Source organism: Podarcis vaucheri (genome assembly GCF_965113315.1).
Source record: "Podarcis vaucheri genome assembly, chromosome: 2".
In the NCBI taxonomy this organism is placed as follows: domain Eukaryota; kingdom Metazoa; phylum Chordata; class Lepidosauria; order Squamata; family Lacertidae; genus Podarcis; species Podarcis vaucheri.
This window is the reverse complement of record NC_138760.1, coordinates 19,423,035-19,443,646: the sequence shown is the minus strand read 5'-3', so window position 1 is coordinate 19,443,646 and position 20,612 is coordinate 19,423,035. Positions and strand designations below refer to the sequence as shown.

Here is a 20,612-nt window from a genome sequence, read left to right as displayed (position 1 = left end):
AGCAGATATTGGATGGCCATTTGTCATTGATTATTTAGCTGAGATTCCTGCATTTTAGGGAGTTGGACTAGATGACCCAACTCTACAGTTCTGTAGAATAAATGGCTCTCTCTGTGTGTGATGCAGTACATGTGAACTGAACGATGAGCTGATTATCTGGTGACCTGAAGCAGTCACCCCACCGACAAATTTGGTTGTGCAGTTTGGGCCTTTTAAAGCTCCTTTTAAACAGGAGCAAGTTCAACAGTCCTTCATCTGATGCAGTGATCGGCTGGGGAGGAGGGTCGTGAAGCAGCTGGGAAGGTAGCCTTGGAAAAATCGGGCCCGTCTGTCGATATGAGCAGCAACGCCTCTATTCGAGCCGCTGGTAGCTCAGAACTTTAGACACTGTGTGAGTGTCTGGAGGCGGTTGGAGGATGGATGGTGGCTAACAGATTGAGGTTGAATCCTGACAAGGCAGAAGTACTCTTTTGGGGGGACAGGAGGTGGGCAGGTGTGGAAGACTCCCTGGTCCTGAATGGGACAACTGTGCCCCTGAAGGACCAGGTGTGCAGCCTGGGAGTCATTTTGGACTTGCAGCTGACCATGGAGGCGCAGGTCAGTTCTGTATCCAGGGCAGCTGTCTATCAGCTCCATCTGCTACGCAAGCTGAGACCCTACCTGCCTGCAGACTGTCTCACCAGAGTGGTGCATGCTCTGGTTATCTCTTGCTTGGACCACTGCCATGCGCTCTACGTGGGGCTACCTTTGAAGATGACCCGGAAACTACAATTTATCCAGAATGCTGCAGCTAGACTGGTGACTGGAGGCAGCCGCCAAGACCACATAACACCGGTCTTGAAAGACCTACATTGGCTCCCAGTACGTTTCCGAGCACAATTCAAAGTGTTGGTGCTGACCTTTAAAGCCCTAAACAGCCTCGGTCCAGTATACCTGAAGGAGCGTCTCCACCCCCATCTTTCTGCCCGGACGCTGAGGTCCAGCACCGAGGGCTTTCTGGCGGTTCCCTCACTGCGAGAAGTGAGGTTACAGGGAACCAGGCAGAGGGCCTTCTCGGTAGTGGCGCCCTCCCTGTGGAACGCCCTCCAAACTTTTAGAAGACATCTAAAGGCAGCCCTGTTTAGGGAAGCTTTTCATGTTTAATAGGTTATTGTATTTTAGTGTTTTGTTGGAAGCCGCCCAGAGTGGCTGGGGGAACCGAGCCAGATGGGCGGGGTATAAATAATAAATTATTATTATTATTATTATTATTATTATTATTATTATTGGTCCAGATGTGGTTAACTGCGGTTATTCAGTGATGACTGCAATACACTCTTTACATGGCAAGAGGCTCGCTCCTTGATTTTTGCACTTTTTCCAGGACTGAGTCCTGGCGTTGAAAAGACGTTTGGGGATAAAGGCCTTGACTCAAATGGAGATGTGGAATCCATCAATGCCAGGGGCCGTGCTGTCAGTGGTACAGCAATTTCTCCTCTCTTTATAATTGCCTCAACAATCTCTGTTTAATCTCCGCAGCTCATCCATCAGTGGAATGAGATCTGGGGATAAAGCAAGTATATGCACCACCAAATTCGAGCCATTTGTAATAAACCCTCTGCTTGCACTCCAGCCCGGTGTACATAAATCTCTGGGTTTGTGGTTGTTGTTGTTGTTTTTAAAAAGGCCACAAAGACACACAGAGGCATGTAGGCTTTCTCGCAAATATCAGGCTTTTAATAAAATCTTGCCCATTAGCTCCGAACAGAAGGGATTTTTGCCATCTGTTGAGCCGCAGACACCAAGATTGACAAGGTTATTATTGCTGAGACAGAAATATTCGCTCTTTGTCCTTTATCTTTTCTGTATCTTCTAGCCGAGGGGGGAAAAAATACAAGGGGTCTGTTATTGCTGAAATACATCTTATTTAATGCTGCTTGCCTCAAATCAGCGGCAATCATGAGAAATTGCAAGGTCAGGAAGAGTGGAAAGCAAGATGAAAAGAGGAATTTATGGCAATGGAAGCTTGTGTTGAAGAGGCGAGAGACTAGACTGTTTGGGCGAGATGTTTATTAAGAGCCCGGCACCTCCAGTGCCCTCAGGATACAAAGGGGAACAGATTTCTCCTGCTTAGAAAGAAAGAAGGCAATAAGATTCCAGCAATTGAAGCTGCTATGGGCTATTTAAAAGTCCACCATCAAGATATACAGAAGCAACAACAAAGGGACAAAGAGAAATCACCCACAGGATGCAGAGAAAGGGGGAGCAGAAAAGCATGCCGAGGATGCCGTAATTAGAATTAATCAGACATATTAAAGGTAAAGGGACCCCTGGTCATTAGGTCCAGTCGTGGCTGACTCTGGGGTTGCGGTGCTCATCTCACTTTATTGGCCGAGGGAGCCAGCGTACAGCTTCCGGGTCATGTGGCCAGCATGACTAAGCCGCTTCTGGCGAACCAGAGCAGCGCACGGAAACGCCGTTTACCTTCCCGCCGGAGCGGTGCCTATTTATGTACTTGCACTTTGACGTGCTTTCAAACTGCCAGGTTGGCAGGAGCAGGGACCGAGCAACGGGAGCTCACCCCGTCACAGGGATTCGAACCGCCGACCTTCTGATCGGCAAGTCCTAGGCTCTGTGGTTTAACCCACAGCGCCACCCGCATATTAATTTCATACAAATGATATTAGTAAATTACTGGGTGCCTGAAGAGCACAACTAGAATATTGTGTCCAGTTCTGGGCACCACAATTTAAGAAGGATATTGACAAGCTGGAACGCGGGCAGAGGAGGGCAGCCACAATGATCATTCCCAGAATTTGCTGATGAAAACCACGACAATTTAAAAAATGAATTCAAAACCACAATAAGGTTTTTAGTGTGGGTATGCCCAGGGGCGTACAAAGCGGGGCGCGGGGGGTTGTGGCCCACCCCAGTGTCATCCCTGAGTGGGTGACAAAATGTCACACCGCAGGGGGTGGCACTTACTGGGGGGCCTTGTCTGCAGCGCGCCCGAGCCATGCGTCCCTCCTGGGAGGGACGCGGTGGCTCGGGCCCCCGAACTGCCCAGAACAGCAGCATGGAGTCTGCGTCCACCAGGCGGATTCCGTGGGCAGCTTGCTACGGTGCTCCCGTGGGCGGATCGCTCTGCCCCCGTAAGCGGATCACCCTTCCCCCGCCACTGGGTGCCGGAGCAGCTAGCTACCCCCTGCGTATGCCCTCCTGAGATCATGATTTTCCTATGCTAGTGTCGGGGACTGTGCTGAGGAGGGCTGCACTGAGGATAGTTCGGAGCCCCCCCTCCCCTGGATCCTGAATCTTCCCAGGAGCAGAAGGACAGTATAGATTTGGAACAGTGGTTTGCAGAGGGGCATAGTTCAGAAGGCAGAAGCTGGGAAATCCTGGATGGGGAACAGCTAAGAGAAGATGCGCCGGGAGAGAGAGAGAGTGAACAGATTCACTGTCTCTGGAAAGCATCCATCCGCTCAGCCCAAGGTCAAGAAGAGCAGATAAGGTGGCAGCACAGAAAGCACAGTGGTTACGAGCTCAGGTTACAAGACGCGGTAGTGATGTGGGTGAATAGGGAGGAAGTGGGTGGAACCCTTAAGTGGGAGCATCCTAGGAAATGGATTCTTTGTTCTCTCGCTGTGATCATTAAAGTTTCTAATTGTTAAGAAGACTCCTTTTACTTTGTTCTGCTTATCTACTGCGGGGGTGCGAGAGGGAGTCGATTCCCTGAAGCCTGACAGCTAGAGTCTGTCAGCAAGCAGCATTTTGAAAAGTCACATGGGCAAGGAAGGTGCTTTCTCCCACCGAATCCTCTGTTTGGAGGTGAGACAAAGGCGAGGCATTCCTAGTCCACAGAGCTGGATCCTGAGCATAAGGTTAGCTGCAGCGTCCATCCCACTGCGTAAACAAGAAGGCTGAGCCTGTCCCCTTTAAGAGTCCAACCCACAAGCCTTATCATCCGTGTCGATGAGCTTGGGAAGGGTGTGGACAGAGTAGGTCTTCAAGGACTGCTTCTTCTGACGTCCATGCTCTGCTTCTTTCTCAGGACCACGGTCTCCTCTGAGGATGGCAATTCGGTCTGCCGTGCTCCTGGGTTGCGGGCACAAAAGATAGTCGTAGAGCATCATGGCTACGATGGCACCAGCTAGCGGCCCGATCCAGAAAATCTGTGCAGAGAGAAAGAAAGGATGCTTTGGTCAAAGCTAGGGCTAGGACTTTGCCAGCAGCTGCTGTGTGGGTCTAGCTGCAAGGGCTTCACTTTGAAAGATGCTCCTCATCCAGTGGCGTAGCGTGGGTTGTCAGCACCCGGGGCAAGGCAAGTAATTTGTGCCCCCTAACCCGTGGATTTTAGCACTCAAGTGCAAGTGCCCCTCCCCAGATGTTGCGCCCGGCCCCCCTGCACCCCCCCACGCTACGCCACTGGGGCTGGGGGCAAGCGAAGGAGCCAAGGACCCCCCCCAACGCTCAGCAGGAATTTATTAAATTTATTATTTGCGGAGCCCCCGCGGGCCGAGGCAGCCGAAGCCCTCTCCCCTCGGGCGCCTTCCCGCCCCCTCCTCTCCTTGGGCTGTAGGTGGAGCTCCAGATCCGGGCTTGGCGAGCGCCTCTCCTCCTCCCGGCCGGGTCCGGGGGCTTCCAGCCGTGCTCCGTCCTCGCCCCCCCCCCGCGGCTGAGACTTGCGCTGAGAGCCGGAGCCAGCGGTGCCCCCTTCTGCCGGGAGACCCTCGCCCACCCGCCGGCTTCCTCTCGGAGGGTTTTGGGGAGCGCAGGGCGCGGCGAGGCCCCTCGGAGCTCTCCTCCCTCCCAGTCGGCAGAAGCAGCCGCCGCCTGTGGCTGGGCCGAGGGGATGGCAGCGGCGGCGGGGTGCGGAGGCTGCCCGTGCCCGGCCAGGCGTCGGTGGCGGCGTCAGCGCTGCTGCAGCGGCTGCTCCTCCTGCGAGCAGTGAGTGGACCGCAGTCGCAGCGGTGGCGGGGGGCGCGCGCGCGCTAGGGCGCAAGGCTGGCGGTGGCGGCGGGGAGCCCGGCGGAGGAAGGAACTTGTCCCTTCCCTCTGGACTCGCGCCCCCCAGATGTTGCGCCCGGTGCGGCCGGCACCCCTGGCACCCCCCACGCTACGCCACTGTCCTCATCCCATCTCTTTCAGAACAGAGGCAGAGTCTTCTCTTACCCAGTGGTTAGCAAAGTTCCCCATGACCAGAGCTGGGCCAAAGGATCTAGCCGGGTTCATAGAGCAGCCAGTGTAGTAGATCTAGGGAAACACAAAGAGGTGGCTGAGAGGAGGGAAGGAAACCAATACATGCCCTCCAACATGCCCCTATGAAAATAGGAGCGTCCTCTTCCATAATAATAATAATAATGGCAATTTTATTATTTATACCCCACCCCTCTGGGCTGCCCCAGCCACTCTGGGTGGCTTCCAACATGTACAAAAACATAAAACATTTTTAAAAATCCCTATACATGGCTGCCTTCAGATGTTTTGGATTTGGATTTGATATCCCGCCTTTCACTCCTTTTAAGGAGTCTCAAAGTGGCTAACAATCTCCTTTCCCTTCCTCCCCCACAACAAACACTCTGTGAGGTGAGTGGGGCTGAGAGACTTCAGAGAAGTGTGACTGGCCCAAGGTCACCCAGCAGCTGCGTGTGGAGGAACAGGGACGCGAACCCGGTTCCCCAGATTACGAGACTACCGCTCTTAACCACTACACCACATTGGCTCTCAAGGTTGTCTTCTAAAGGTTGTGCAGTCGCACCTTGGAAGCTGAACGGAATCTGTTCCGGAAGTCCGTTCGACTTCCAATACGTTTGGAAACCAAAGCACGGCTTCTGATTGGCTGCAGGAAGCACCTGCAGCCAATTGGAACCCACGGAACCCGCATCAGACGTTCGGGTTCCAAAAGAACGTTCAAAAACCAGAAACTCCCTTCCGGGTTTCGATCCGGAGCCGATTTGTTTGGGAGCCAAGGCGTTTGAGATCCAAGGTATGACTGTATAGTTATTTATCTCCTTGGCTATTGCATAACTCCATACCCTCCAGCATTTTTTGGATGAAAAATGGGGTGATGTCCTAAGGGAAGGCAGGACATTCTGGGAATACATCATAAACCAGGACAGCTTCTGTAAATCTGGGACTGATTCTGGAAAATAGGGACATTTGGAGAGTCTGCAAGCAGTTTTCACTGCATGTGAGGATTTTGCATTTGTGATTTTCTGCCCCAGCTGTGCAGAGAACCGGGCACAGCTCAGTTTCCTATTGTTCATGACCTCATGAAATATCCTCCAGCATCCAATACCCATTGCAGCCTAACACATACACCCCCCCCCCAAAAGCAGGCTTGGAGCTTGCCAGAACATCATCCCAACTGTAATATTGTCATTTGATTTCATTTCACTTTTAATTTGTACACCCTCTTTCTATAATGCTAAACACAACACAGTATAAGGCAACAAAATACACAACAAAGAACGCACACCTTATAATCTGATCCGATACAAACAGGCATAATAAAACATAACTACTAAAGCATGGACTACTGCAATGTGCTCTAGATGGGGCTACCTTTGAAGGTATCCAGGAAAATACAACTAATACAGAATGTGGCAGCCAGACTGGCAACTGGGAGTGGCCGCTGAGACCATATAACACCAGTCCTGAAAGAACTATATTGGAACCCAGTATGTTTCTGAGCACAATTCAAAGTGTTGGTGCTGACCTTTAAAGCCCTAAACAGCCTCGGTCCAGTATATCTGAAGGAGCGTCTCCATCCCCATCGTTCAGCCCAGACACTGAGATCCAGCTCCGAGGGCCTTCTGGCGACTCCCTCACTGTGAGAAGTGAGGTTACAGGGAACCAGGAAGAGGGCCTTGTCAGTAGTGGCGCCTGCCCTTTGGAACGCCCTCCCATCAGATGTCAAGGAAATAAATAACTATCTGACTTTTAGAAGACGCCTGAAGGCAGCCCTGTATCAGGAAGTTTCTACTGCTTGTTTTATCATGTTTTTAATATTCTGTTGGGAGCCGCCCAGAGTGGCTGGGGAAACCCAGCCAGATGGGCGGGGTATAAATAATATATTATTATTATTATTATTATTATTATTATTACTACTACTATTATTATTATTACTTCAAAAATCCATGTAAAATTACATAATTCATGTCATGTTTTCTCTGACGCCTGCCATAGCTAAGGCTTTCCTGTTTACTCAGTTTCCCTGATAAGCATGATGATTCCCATCTGGTGATCTGCGGACCCCCACATAACCCACCTGGGGTGGAGTCTGTGGCACCATTCACACACACACACACACACACCACACACCACACACATATATGAATGACCCTGTTCCACGCCAAGGTCAGCGTTGATAAGACCCTGGACTGGAGTTGCCACAAAACACAGCCTAAAATGTGAGATCAAATTGCAAGTTTACAATTGAGGATCTTTGAGGGAAGAGCTAAGCGTTTTGATATAAGCGGTTGATTTTCGCAAGAGGGACCTGTGCGTCTCTCTCTCTCCCTGATACCCACCCCTATCAGGTGTCCTGCAGTGACTGACAATCCAATGGACAATGCCGGGAAGCCAACATCCGTCCTGCGGCTGTCAGTGGACGCAAAGACGCAGAGGACCAGCTGGAGTGTGAGGAACATCTCAATGGTCACAGCCTGTCCTGCCGACGTGGTGTTCTGGGGCTGGAAAAGAAGGGCACGTTGGTGAGAAATGTCCCTAACTGCACTTTTGGAGGCATAAGGTCTACTCGACTGTCCGGGTGGACTTTTGAGTGGGTCTAACCAGCTGTATCGGTTGCGAGGGGCTGACACGGTGAACCGCTTCCACAACATAGCACCATCGGCTGCAGTGAGGACATGGGGTATGGCAGAGGTCTCCAACTTCCAACAGACTGCGATCTACTCCCACTATAAATAAACTGGCAGTTACCTACCCATTGGATTGACCAAAGAATTATGGCAAGAGAAACAGATGGACTATGCAGAATTGGCAAAACTGACACATAAACTACGGGACAAGGATAAATGTGACTTTAAAGATGAAGGGGAACCTTTTACAAAGTACTTAAAGAAGCAACAAAGTGAACTGGACTCCTTGGCAGGTTTTGAATAAACACTCACAAACTTTTTATTGATAATAACCAGTTAGATAGAGAATAGCATCTACAGAGAAACCAGAGATGCAAACTGAGGGAATTCCGTGGGGGAGAAATGGGGGGGAAATTAAGGATGACATGTTGTAATAGGCTTTGTTCAAATTCCTAATAAAAAAATTTAATTTTTTTTTTAAAAAAGGATTGACCAAAGTTGTTGAGCTTTTTAGATTAAACTAAACCAGAGCACGATTTCTGTTTTCATCCTGAAGCAAAGTTCTTAACCCGAGGTACTATTTCTGGGTTAGTGGCATCTGTAACCTGAAGCGTATGTAACCTGAGGTACCACTGTAATCATAATAAAAAAGGTGTGTTCTTTGTAATTTTGCAAAATATACTCGTTAGCCGCACGAAAAGTACTCCCTGGTGTTTTTATTTAACGTCCTAGTTTTCAAATGACTGGGGATTTTGACTGATTTTTCTGTGCACTTGGGGTCAAAAGAAAGCAATTTAAAACCACTGTTGTCGAGACGTTTCATTCCGAATCTGCTAGACAGAGCCAGACAGAGATTATGGTGGCCGGTGGGTGCATAGCTGTCAACCGTCCCTTATTTGGCAGGAAACTCCCTTATCCCAGTGCCGTGTCCTGCTCCTGTCCCTTATTGATGATGTCCCTTAAGTTTCCCAGGTTTCAAAGGTCTCTGCCTGGGCGTCTCTGCCTGGGGCCTCCCCTCTGCCTGTCACCGCTGCCCCCGCTAGGCCGTACTGCAGCTGCGCCGCCAAAGGACCCAGATGAGATGGGCAGCCTGGCGCAGCCTATGAATAGCTGAGGAGCCTTGAGAGGAGAGCGAGGGCAACCATAGAGAAAGCAGTTCAGAGAGAGGAGGAGGCGGAGGCGCGGGAGGTGTTCCAAGGGCTAACCATAGAGGGGGAAAGCGGAGGAAGGACCGCAAGCGCTTCTCCCATAAATTTGTAGTGGTAGACTAGCATAGATGGTCTGATCTGCGGGTTTACTTCAGGTGCTATTTGCCCCCCTCTCTTCTTCCCACCCTGCCTGATGGAACTGAGAGCTGCAGATGGAGCACGAGAGAAAAGATACAGAACTGCAGCAGCATCTTCGTAGCTTGGACTTCGTTTTGCGCGAAAAGTGGTTGCTGCTTGTAGTTATTTAATCGCAGTGTTTCATCGGCTGGTGTCTTGAGCAGCAACCTCTGGAAACGAAGGGCTAAAAACCGGCACTGCTCTCCCAAATTATCTGCTCCCTTTTAACTTCGTATTTCAGCTGGTTGACTAAAATCCCTTATTTTGGCTGCTGATCCCTTATTTTCGAGGCTGCTGGTCCCTTATTTTCAAATCTGTAAGTTGACAGCTATGGGTGGGTGTCCTGCCCCCATGCCCACCCCCAAATCCTGGCTATGCCCATGGTCACAGGGTAGTTCTCAGCAAAGCAAATCTGAGTTGAAGTGAATGGAAATTGAACAGGAGAGGAAAAATCAAGGATCTAGTTCAGGGCGTGGGAGGGGCCCGGCTTCCCTTGCATAACTGGGCAAGAGGACAAGAGGCGACGTCTGCTCTGCAAAAGCTGGTATTAGCAAGAGCCGAGACAAAAATATACCAAAGATTTCGGGGTCGGAGATCACTGGCGGTGAAGAACAGAGAGAAGCAACCTTCGGACTGGGCCCTCTGTGACTTCTCTGCAAAACAACAAAGCCGAGGCGAGAGAGTTCTGTTTCATTTTAACTTTGCCCAGCATTTAGAATTGCTTCCTCCAGGCAGATTCTGCCGACCGACTGATAATTCAGTCTCATAACACACTTCCAGAAAAAACAAGCCAGTGGCTGAGGTTAACCGAAGGGATTTTAAAGAGAGAGAGAGAAGGCCATAATTTGAAATGTTTAAAAGTTTGATCAGATCGGTTGCAAAGGCTTAAGTCTGAGGCACAGTTTATTACTAAGATCAATTAATTAAATTTGTATACAGCCCTATGTCAGGGCAATTCACGACATAAAATCACAATATAATATGACAACGTGATATCAAATAACAACAACAACAAATGTAGAAAGCTGAACTTAAAACAGGAAAACGAGAAACTGGGAAAATTGGAAGTGGCATAGTATTTTAATATTGTATTTTAATATTCTGTTGGAAGCCGCCCAGAGTGGCTGGGGATAAATAATAAATTCTTCTTCTTTATATCCAGCCTTTTTCCTTGACAGGGACTCAAGGTTGCTTACAGGTAAAATAAGAACAGCTAAAAACATAGGGAAACCATTAAAAAAAATTAATAGAATTAAAACTATCGATCTATGATCTATGAAGAACATAAAGATAATTTCAAGAAAAACTGTGAAGAACCAGGCTTTTGTTAAAAGTTGTCAGTTCCCAAAACTTGCATAAATAATACAACTTGCATAAATAATAAAACTTGCATAAATAAAACAACTTGCATAAATAATAAAATTATTATTAATAATAATATTATTATGGAATAGGACGGTCCTTATTTTCATCGGAGAAATCTTGGAGGGAATGTGACACTAACCATATACCTGGTACAAGCACATCACCATCAGCCCCAATCGTAGGAGAATCAGATGTCCAAAAATCTCCCGTCGTTCCTAAGCATATTAATAAATGTACATTCACGAGCTCTTTATCACTCTAGATTACTGAAACAGACCAACAGAGTCTCAAACTACTGTGCAGGGAATGAGAGACAGTCAATGAAGGCAGCTGCTTCTGTTGCTACCAAGGGGAAAGGATTCTGGCAAAGCAATAATAGCAAAGAAGACACACAGCTCCTTTCTCCATGGATATGGCTGCTCCAAGGCACTCAAAGCCCTGCTCGGATGCGCACATCCTTACAGCAACCCATCAAGCGTCTCCAAAATCTGCAGAAGAAAATGTGCACTTCTTTTATTTTAAATTCACAGCAGGGTTGAAAGGGCATGGGCTTGTGCAGGAATGCCAGAATTCGGCGAAATTTTCAATTAGATGGACGGAATTCAAATTCAAGCCCATATGAATAACTGCAAAACTGAAAGATGTTGCTGTGGCAACATCTCAAAAAAGACAGGAGAAGGTAAGGTTTGGTTTTCAAGTAAGATGGAAAACGATTGGGGCAGCCAAATAAATCTAGAGGTCCTTTGGACTCCAGGGTTATATAGTGGTACCTCGGTTTCCGAGCGTCTCTGAAGCCAAACGTTTTGGAACCCGGACGCTGAAAACCCGGAAGTAAATGCTTCCGTTTTCGAACGCACCTCGGAAGTCAAACGGCTTCCACTGCGTGTTTTTCAATTTTCTCCATTGAACTTTAAACCAGCCCTTTGTGCCTCGGTTTTTGAACGTTGCGAAAGTCAAACGTTCTTCTGGAACGGATTATGTCCAAGAACCGAGGTACCGTTACATGTTGCCATTCATCCTACAAAGCACAATTCCTTTGCACACTGCCTGCCAATCTCTTTTTGCGGCCTATTCATCATCATCATCAACTATTATTATTATTATTATTATTATTATTATTATTATTATTATTATACTATTTATACCCCACCCATCTGACGGGGTTGCCCAGCCACCCTGGACAGCTTCCAACATGTATAAAAACATAATAAAACATTAAACTTTTCTTTTAAAAAAACTTTCCTATACAGAGCTGCCTTCAGATGTCTTCTAAAAGTTGTACAGTTACTCATCTCTTTGGCTTGGAGGTCACATAACTCCGTACCCTCCAACATTTCTCCGATGAAAATAGGGACGTTCTAGGGAAAAGCGGGACATTCCGGGATCAGATCAAAACCCGGGACGGTGTCTGTAAATCCGGGGCTGTCCCTGGAAAATAGGGGCACTTGGAAGGTCTGACCTCCTCATCAGTGATCATTCTCAGACTCACCCCATTGACCCCCAGGCTTCCGTGGACGTGACTGGGGGTCAGTTCATACAGAAGAGCAGCTCCCACCACTGCTCCGAGGAGCTGAGCGAGGACGTAGGAAACAGCTTTGCAAAGGGAGATGCGAGAGCCCAGCAGGAACGCGGCGGTCACTGCAGGGTTGAGATGGGCGCCGCTGACGTGGCCCAAGCATTGGGCCAAGGTGCCGATAGCCAGGCCAAAGGCGAGAGCGACTTGCAGGACCGAAGGGGAGGCCAGGGGCCAGGGCAGGGCAGAGCCCAGGCCTATGAACACAAAGACCGTCGTGCCAAATAATTCGGCCAGGAAGGCGCGAGTCAAGGCCTTCGAACATAGTTCCCGCTTCATCGTGGCAGATGTGCCGAAGGCCGCAGGGATCCACGCTTGCCTCTGCGGCCGCTCTGAGCCCGCAGGCAGGAGAGGGAGCCCGGGAAGCCTTTATATGTGTCCTTGCCCCAGGCTGGAACGAACCTGGCACAGCCTTGTAAGAACCGGAGCTTCAGGTGGGAAATTTTTGGAGCGTCTCCCCATGAGTCAGGCGGAGGCCTGTCTGAGCCTGTGATGGACCCTCCCATCCACAGGGATTTTATAAAACATAGGCTGTCAGCTTCTGAACTGATGTTCCCTGCCAACGGAAGCCGCTATCCAAAACCCGAAGGGAGTAATTGTGCCGCACCCGAGTCCCATTTGTCATTTTTTAATGCAATTATATCCCATCCGCCCTCTAAGGAAGCCAGAACATTATAGAGGGAGTTATCCCATGTCCCTCCTTCACAACAACCTTGTGAAATACAGTGGTACCTCGGGTTACATACGCTTCAGGTTACAGACTCCGCTAACCCAGAGATAGTGCTTCAGGTTAAGAACTTTGCTTCAGGATGAAACCCAAGAATTACCAATGATAGAAGAATGGCAGGTGAAGATGATGGATTTTTCATAGCTAGACGACCTAACCGGAAGAGTCCGTGACCAGAAGGAGGAGGAGTATCAGGAAGAGTGGATTAAATTTAATGATTACTTAGTTAAATATGTTAAGTTAAATGAACTGAAAACAGCTTGCAGATACTTAATTGGCTTAGGATTTTATTTATGTTAAGTGATGAATTAATATGTTTCATTTCATAATGTGAAAATCTAAGGTTGTTAATGTTTAAGTTAAATTTTATAAGAACTGTGATTTGGAAAACCGTTAAAAGGATATCCAATGAAATTCAACCAAGCGGAAGCGAGGAAGTCACTTAACAATGTTAATAAGTGTAATTTTCAATAAGGCTATGATTTATGTTTGTTTGTCTTATGTGTTTGTTTGTTTGTTTGTTTGTTTGTTTGTTTATAATGTTGTGAAAACCAATAAAAAATTTTTTTTGGGGGAAAAAGAACTTTCCTGCAGGATGAGAACAGAAATTGTGCTCCAGTGGTGCAGTGGCAGCAGGAGGCCCCATTAGCTAAAGTGATGCTTCAGGTTAAGAACAGTTTCAGGTTAAGAACAGACCTCCGGAATGAATTAAGTACTTAAGCCGTGGTACCATTGTAGGCTGGGCTGAGAAATCCTGTGCTCACTTACGTAATAAGGAAAAAAACAGCACCTTTTCCCTTATGGGGTATCCAAGAGCCCATATAGAGTCCTTAAGTGGGTTACCTATCGGTAGGAGAAAATAACAGAGGCCAACCAGAGTATATTGAGAAGCAAAGCAACTAGTAAACCTGAACTTTATTGCAATAGAAAAATACTGTTGCCACAGGGTCCCCACTCCCCACACACAGGAGGGAGGAAAACCCTGAACAATGGTGAAAAAGGTAAAGGTAAAGGGACCCCTGACCATTGGGTCCAGTCGTGGCCGACTCTGGGGTTGCGGCGTTCATCTCGCTTTATTGGCCGAGGGAGCCGGCGTACAGCTTCTGGGTCATGTTGCCAGCATGACTAAGCTGCTTCTGGCGAACCAGAGCAGCGCACGGAAACACCGTTTACCTTCCCGCCAGAGCGGTACCTATTGATCTACTTGCACTTTGACGTGCTTTCGAACTGCTAGGTTGGCAGGAGCAGGGACCGAGCAACGGGAGCTCACCCCATCGCGGGGATTCGAACCACTGACCTTCTGATTGGGAAGTCCTAGGCTCTGTGGTTTAACCCACAGCGCCACCCACAAGCCCTTATATCAGGGGTCAGTAAAGTGTTTGTGGCTTGAGTCGGTTCACGGTCCCACAGACGCCGCGGTGGGCCAGTGTGTGTGTGCATGCGCATGCGCAAACACTCTTTCTGGCGCTCTTTCTGGTGTGGAGGAGGCTTGCGCAACTTCCCATTGGCTGCAGGAGCTTCCTGTAGCCAATGGGAAGCCAGCCAGCGTCATGGAAGGCGTTCCCTGCTCTGCTCCGCGCCGGTTTAGCATGGCGCATGGGAGCCAACTGACCAGGTGGCAGGGGTCCCCGAGCAGGTGTGGCATCCATGGGCCAGTTAAACGACCCCCACAGGCCACTTGTGGCCCATGGGCCTTAGGTTGCAGACCCCTGCCTTATATAGACTTTCTGAAATTGCCCACTCTGTAGTCCACGACCACCCCCCAAAACATCATACAGTGGTACCTTGAGTTACAAATGCCTCAGGTTACAAACTCCGCTAACCTGGAAGAGTTACCTCGAGTTGAGAAGTTTGCTCCAGGATGAGAACAGAAATCGTGTGATGGTGGCACAGCGGCAGCAAGGGGCCCCATTAGTGAAAGCACGCCTCTAGTTAGAACAGTTTCAGGTTTAGAACAGTTTCGGGTTAAGAACAGACCTCCGGAATGAATTAAGTTCATAACTAGAGGTTGTTGTTTAGTCGTTCAGTCGTGTCTGACTCTTTGTGACCCCCTGGACCAGAGCACGCCAGTCTCCCACTGCCTCCCACAGTTTGGTCAAACTCATGCTGGTAGCTTCGAGAACACTGTCCCACCATCTCGTCCTCTGTCGTCCCCTTCTCCTTGTGCCCTCCATCTTTCCCAACATCAGGGTCTTTTCCAGGGAGTCTTCTCTTCGTAACTGGAGTTACCACTGTACATACATCACAGAAGGAGGCGGTCTACTTGACAATGGTCGTGGATTGCAGTCTGGCCATTCTTTTGTGATGGTTAATACTTTAGTTCCTGAATCCAGGTCACAGGCTCACCCTATTCATACACAAATACACCCTTAAGACAGGGTTTGTAAGCGAAAATACAATGCGAAGGCTTTTCCCATTTGCCTCCCTTACTGCAGAGGAATATTTGAGGTCATTGGGAAGAGTTAAAATGGCTACAGGATTGCTCTTCCATACTACATCAGACACATAGTTTATATGTTTATGTATGTGTTTGCCTTATCCATTCTGAAGGAAATCAGCCCTGAGTGCTCACTGGAAGGACAGATCATGAAGCTGAGGCTCCAGAATTTTGGCCACCTCATGAGAAGAGAAGACTCCCTGGAAAAGTCATGCTGACTGTACGCCGGCTCCCTAAGCCAATAAAGCGAGATGAGCGCCGCAACCCGAGAGTCGGCCACGGCTGGACCTAATGGTCAGGGGTCCCTTTACCTTTAGGGAGTAGTTGGGATAATGCCTAGGGACAGGGACGCGGACTTAGAAAAAATATTGGGGGGGCCCGGGAAAGCTCATGAATAATAAATAAGCTCATGAATATGCAAATAGAGTGGCTCCGGCCCTAAATAGGGCAAGCCACGCCCCCCCCAGCCAGCCGATTGGCTGGCTGGGAGGTGTGGCCAGTCGGGATTCCCCTGTTCTCGCGGGATTTCCGGCAGTGCCTTGGCAGCCGGGGCTCTCCGATTAGGGCGCGCGGCTGGCTGGCTGGCGAAGGAGCAGGTGCGGAGGAGGCGGGGGACGGCGGCGGCGCTCTACTGGAAGGGCGCCCGCCCGAGATTATTGGGGGGGCTGAGCCCCCCCAAAAATTTTTTTGAGGGGGCTCGAGCCCCCTCAAGCCCCATGGAGTCGGCGCCTATGCCTAGGGACTATGGCAGTCTAACACGGCTACCTATCTGTGCCTAGGGATCTGAAACGTTTTAAGGACATTCCCTCCCATCCCACCCATAAGGGCTATTGGTCCTGTTTCCTTTTAGGTAACCACAGGATTCTTCACAATGGGAAGAAGTATGGCGCCACCTATTGGCAAATGCACAGCACAGTCCAAGTCTCCTTGCTGTATGTGCCGCTGATGGGCTGGGAGAAGATTGATGGCAGAAGATCTCCGTGTGTGTGTGTGTGTGTGTGTGTGTGTCTGTAGTGGGGCTGTTGATATTGATCAGAGAAGCAGCCCTGGGGAGAGAAGGCATTTACCTTCCCCCACCCTCCCTATGAGGCAAATGTAAACAGCAATTGCTAAAGCTGCTTATTATCTAAAAATGTGTGTGTGTTTCTTTTTCGGAAGCATTGTGCAAGAGAAGGGGGTTGCTTCTTTTAAGAGAGTGGTATTTACCCACAGTTGTTTGTTTTTTTAAAAAAATATTATTCAGGTTGGAAGAGAAAAATACTAACCTTGATAATAGAATAGAATAGAATAGAATAGAATTTATTATTTATACCCCACCCACTCTGGGCGGCTTCCAACAAAGTATTAAAATACAGTGGTCTGTTAGACATTAAAAGCTTCCCTAAACAGGGCTGCCTTCAGATGTCTTCTAAAAGTCTGGTAGTAGTTCTTCTCTTTGACATCTGGTGGGAGGGCGCTCCACAGGACGGGTGCCACTACCGAGAAGGCCCTCTGCCAGGTTCCTTATAACTTGGCTTCTCGCAATGAGGGAACTGCCAGAAGGCCCTCAGCGCTGGACCTCAGTGTCCGGGCAGAAAGATGGGGGTGGAGACGCTCCTTCAGGTATACTTCCCTCCCCTCTCCCCCTTTTACCAAACCAGGACAGTTATCTAGATACAGTGGAACCTTGGTTTTTGAATGTAATTCATTCCGGAAGACTGTTCGACTTCCGAAATGTTCAAAAACCGAGGTGCAAAGGGCGGTCTGCGATTTCTTTCTTTCTTTCTTTCTTTCTTTCTTTCTTTCTTTCTTTCTTTCTTTCTTTCTTTCTTTTATTAATCTTTATTAGTTTCCCACACAAACATATATACATAGATAACAAGTCATACAAAGCAAAAGCAGTAAAAGTAAAGAGAAAAAGGAAAGGAAAATACAATATATTATAATTGGATAACAAGTTAAAATGTAAAACTTCCAATCCTTCTCATTATACTGCTTATATTGCCTATGTTTTAGACATTTTTTAGATATCTTATTGGACTATATAAAAATAATATGAAATAATATAAATCTGTGCAAGAAAACATGCCATTTCAATGGAGAAAATTGAAAAAAACCTGAGCGGAAGCTGTTTGACTTCTGAGGCGCGTTCGAAAACGGAAGCAATTACTTCTGGGTTTTCGGCGTTCAAAAACCAAAATGTTCAGCTTCTGAGACACTCGAAAACCGAGGTTCCACTGTACAATAAAAAAGAGAAAGAGAAAGAGAGAAAGAGAGAGAGAAAGAGAGAAAGAGAGAAAGAGAGAAAGAGAGAAAGAAAGAAAGAAAGAAAGAAAGAAAGAAAGAAAGAAAGAAAGAAAGAAAGAAAAGAGGTTAAAAGAAAAAGATAGAAAAATAAGATTCAGAAATTAAAGAACTTTCTGAAGTATCTACCCACAATTTTGGAGTGTTAAGATAATTACATTTTTAAAAATTTTTAAAAAAATCTGCTGCCTGATTAACTGGGGACTTCTTTAGTAAATCAAAAGTGCATAAATTGATTTATCAACTGAACACAGTCCCAGTGTATGCACCCATGAATCAACCCATAGCAGTTTGCTGTTGGGTATATCCATCATCATCTGCTTATTTGTATCTACAGCATAGCAGCCTGCCCTTTTCATTCCGTGCAAGTATATCCACTTTGTAAACAGCCAAGATGGACTGAACAAAGCCTCTCCCCAAAGGGAAATTATCGCATTTCTCTTCTGTGCACCAGAGCCGTTTGTTTCCACGTGAGCCTGGGGGCAATAGTGCAGCCAGGTTGGAGCGGAGGCCCTGGGGCCAGAGACACCAGATTACTCCCAAGATTGGGGCACATGTTGTGGGTGTGTGATGTCACACAATGTTGTGACATCTGGAGGAGGCCGATCGTTCTGGAGGAGCCGGCCACTGAAGCTGTGATGCCCAATGCGTGTGACGTCATGCGTGCACCGTGCATGTCAGGCCTGTTAAGTTGTGGGTGAGCATATCAGACGACACAGCGATTCTTCAAACATCTCTTGTTTATTCACAAGCCAGAACTGAACTGTACCAGCTCCATCTGGTACGCAGGCTGAGGCCCACAGACTGTCTCGCATGCTCTAGTTATCTCTCACTTAAAAGGTAAAGGGACCCCTGACCATTAGGTCCAGTCGTGGCCGACTCTGGGGTTGCGGCGCTGATCTTGCTTTATTGGCTGAGGGAGCCAGCATACAGCTTCCGGGTCACGTGGCCAGCAGGACTAAGCCGCTTCTGGTGAACCAGAGCAGTACACGGAAACGCTGTTTACCTTCCCGCTGGAGTGGTACCTATTTATCTACTTGCACTTTGACATGGGGACTTGAACCACCGACCTTCTGATCGGCAAGTCCTAGGCTCTGTGGTTTAACCCACAGCGCCACCAATGTCCCATTAGCCTGCATATTGAAGTCCAAATACACATCAGAGTTACTAGAGATCAAGGAGCCTAACACAAAACTGGCCAGACCTGCATAAAGACCATCAAGAAACTGGCAAATCGGGTCCTCCCTTAAAGAGGGCACGTATTGTGGTGAGACCTGGAAAACAGACACCCTGTGTTGTGGGTGGGTATGATTGGTCAGCCACAACACCCGATTGGTAGGTCCCTCATAGCTGGGAGCAATCTGGCCAATGGGATGCAGTCTAAACTGTTAAGTTGTGGGTGAACATATCAGACGACACAGCGATTCTTCAAACAGCTCTTGTTTATTCACAGACCCAGAACTGAACTGAAGGGTTCAGCCAACCTGCTTATATAGAGCTCCACTACAACGCAAGAGTAACCACTTTGTGTAACTATCCAATCATTGAACGTCACTTTCAATCCATTACAGTGGTGCCTCGCAAGACGAAATTAATTCGTTCCGCAAGTTTTTTCTTCTTGCAAGTTTTTCGTCTTGCAAAGCACGGTTTCCCATAGGAATGCATTGAAAATCAATCAATGCGTTCCTATGGAGACCGTCTGGGGACAGAGGGGAAGCGCCGCTCTGTCCCCTCTTTTGAAGCAAGGGGCAGAGAGGAGAAGATCGCTTCTCCCCCTTGCCGCCCCTTGGTTCAAAAGGGGTCCGGGGAGAGAGGGGAAGGCCGGAGCTTGCAGGGCTGGCAACGGGGAGAAGCGATCTTCTCCGCGCCGCCCCTTGCTTCAAAAGAGGTCCAGACGCGCTGCGCTTCCCGCTGTCCCCGGAGCTTGCGGGACAAGCTTCATTTTGCGAAGCAAGCCCATAGGGAAATTCGTCTTGCGAAGCAACTTGAAAACGAAAAAACCTTTCGTTTTGCGAGTTTTTTGTCTCACGAGGCGTTCGTCTTGCGGGGCACCACTGTATTTGCATATGTGGACCTGGGTGAAAACTATCTACAGTACCCCCCCTGCTGGCCCAGGGTGAGAACTTCAGTACATAACAAGGCCCCCTCAACATGGAAGGGGCACGGTCCCCTTCCGACAAATATTGAGGGGGCCGAAGACACCTCAGGCCCCTAGAGTTGGTGTGCCTGCCTAGTGCAGTTCCCAAACTAGGGACCCCCCTTCTCCAAAAAAGAAATGCATGATATAAGAGACCAGAAAATATATACTGAGGTGTTTTGAAGACCAACCAATTTAACTTTCATGCACTACAAAATAATAATAATAATACTTTGAGCGCATGCAGTTTTGAAACACTCAGCAAAACACAACCGAAAAACATTTCGGCACCCCTAATAAACAAAATGGTTGGCTTATTTTACAGAAATAATTTAGAAGGGTGTCTGCACATTTTGCTTTATATAAATCAATCAATATTTATTATGGTCCAGAGACCCAACAAATTGTTACAAAGCAATGGACAATTCAGACAGCCTACCTCCAGGTTAAACAAGCATTTTGTTCAGGCTTAAAAATAGGGATCATTGGTTCTTGCAACCACCAATAGAAACTTTGCCACTGCTATGTTCTAGCGTTTGTCCGGTCTTCCAATAGGAACCTGACACAGTGAGCCTCTGATTTTCCCGGGAAAGGTACCAGCAAGGGTAATATCAGTCCAGCCCTGGCTTGCTCATATTTTGCACAGTGCAGCAAAATATATTTTATAGAATGGATGTCTTGAGCACACGAGCTTTATACCTTTCCTTCTACCAGGACTAGAGGCTTACTATTTATTTATTAAGAAAGCTTAGAGCCTGGACTCTTGCAGGCATGGTCCCTGCTGCAATTGCTCACAAGAGAGGTTTCAGGCAAAGTGTCCTTCTCTAGCTTTGGAGATGAGAGAGGAGGGGAGCTACCCAGTGCAGTGGATTCACTGGTGAAAGCCCCAGCAGAAATGTGTGACAAAGTGAGGTTGGTGTATCATAGCTTTCAACGCAAACTTGAACCCCTTTAAAGTGGCTTAAG

The 20,612-nt window shown here is 48.1% G+C and overlaps 1 protein-coding gene across 1 annotated transcript; it reads right to left on the bottom strand.

The window, feature by feature from the left end:
• Positions 1 to 3,153: 3,153 nt before the first annotated feature.
• On the bottom strand, positions 3,154 to 12,443 carry LOC309526577 (aquaporin-5-like). The gene is made up of 4 exons (XM_082212848.1): positions 11,979 to 12,443; positions 7,512 to 7,673; positions 5,152 to 5,232; positions 3,154 to 4,151 (listed from the first exon to the last, which is right to left on the bottom strand). The coding sequence occupies exons 1-4, from the start codon at positions 12,339 to 12,341 to the stop codon at positions 3,915 to 3,917; spliced, it is 843 nt and encodes a 280-aa protein (XP_082068974.1). The 5' UTR covers positions 12,342 to 12,443; the 3' UTR covers positions 3,154 to 3,914.
• Positions 12,444 to 20,612: the final 8,169 nt, after the last annotated feature.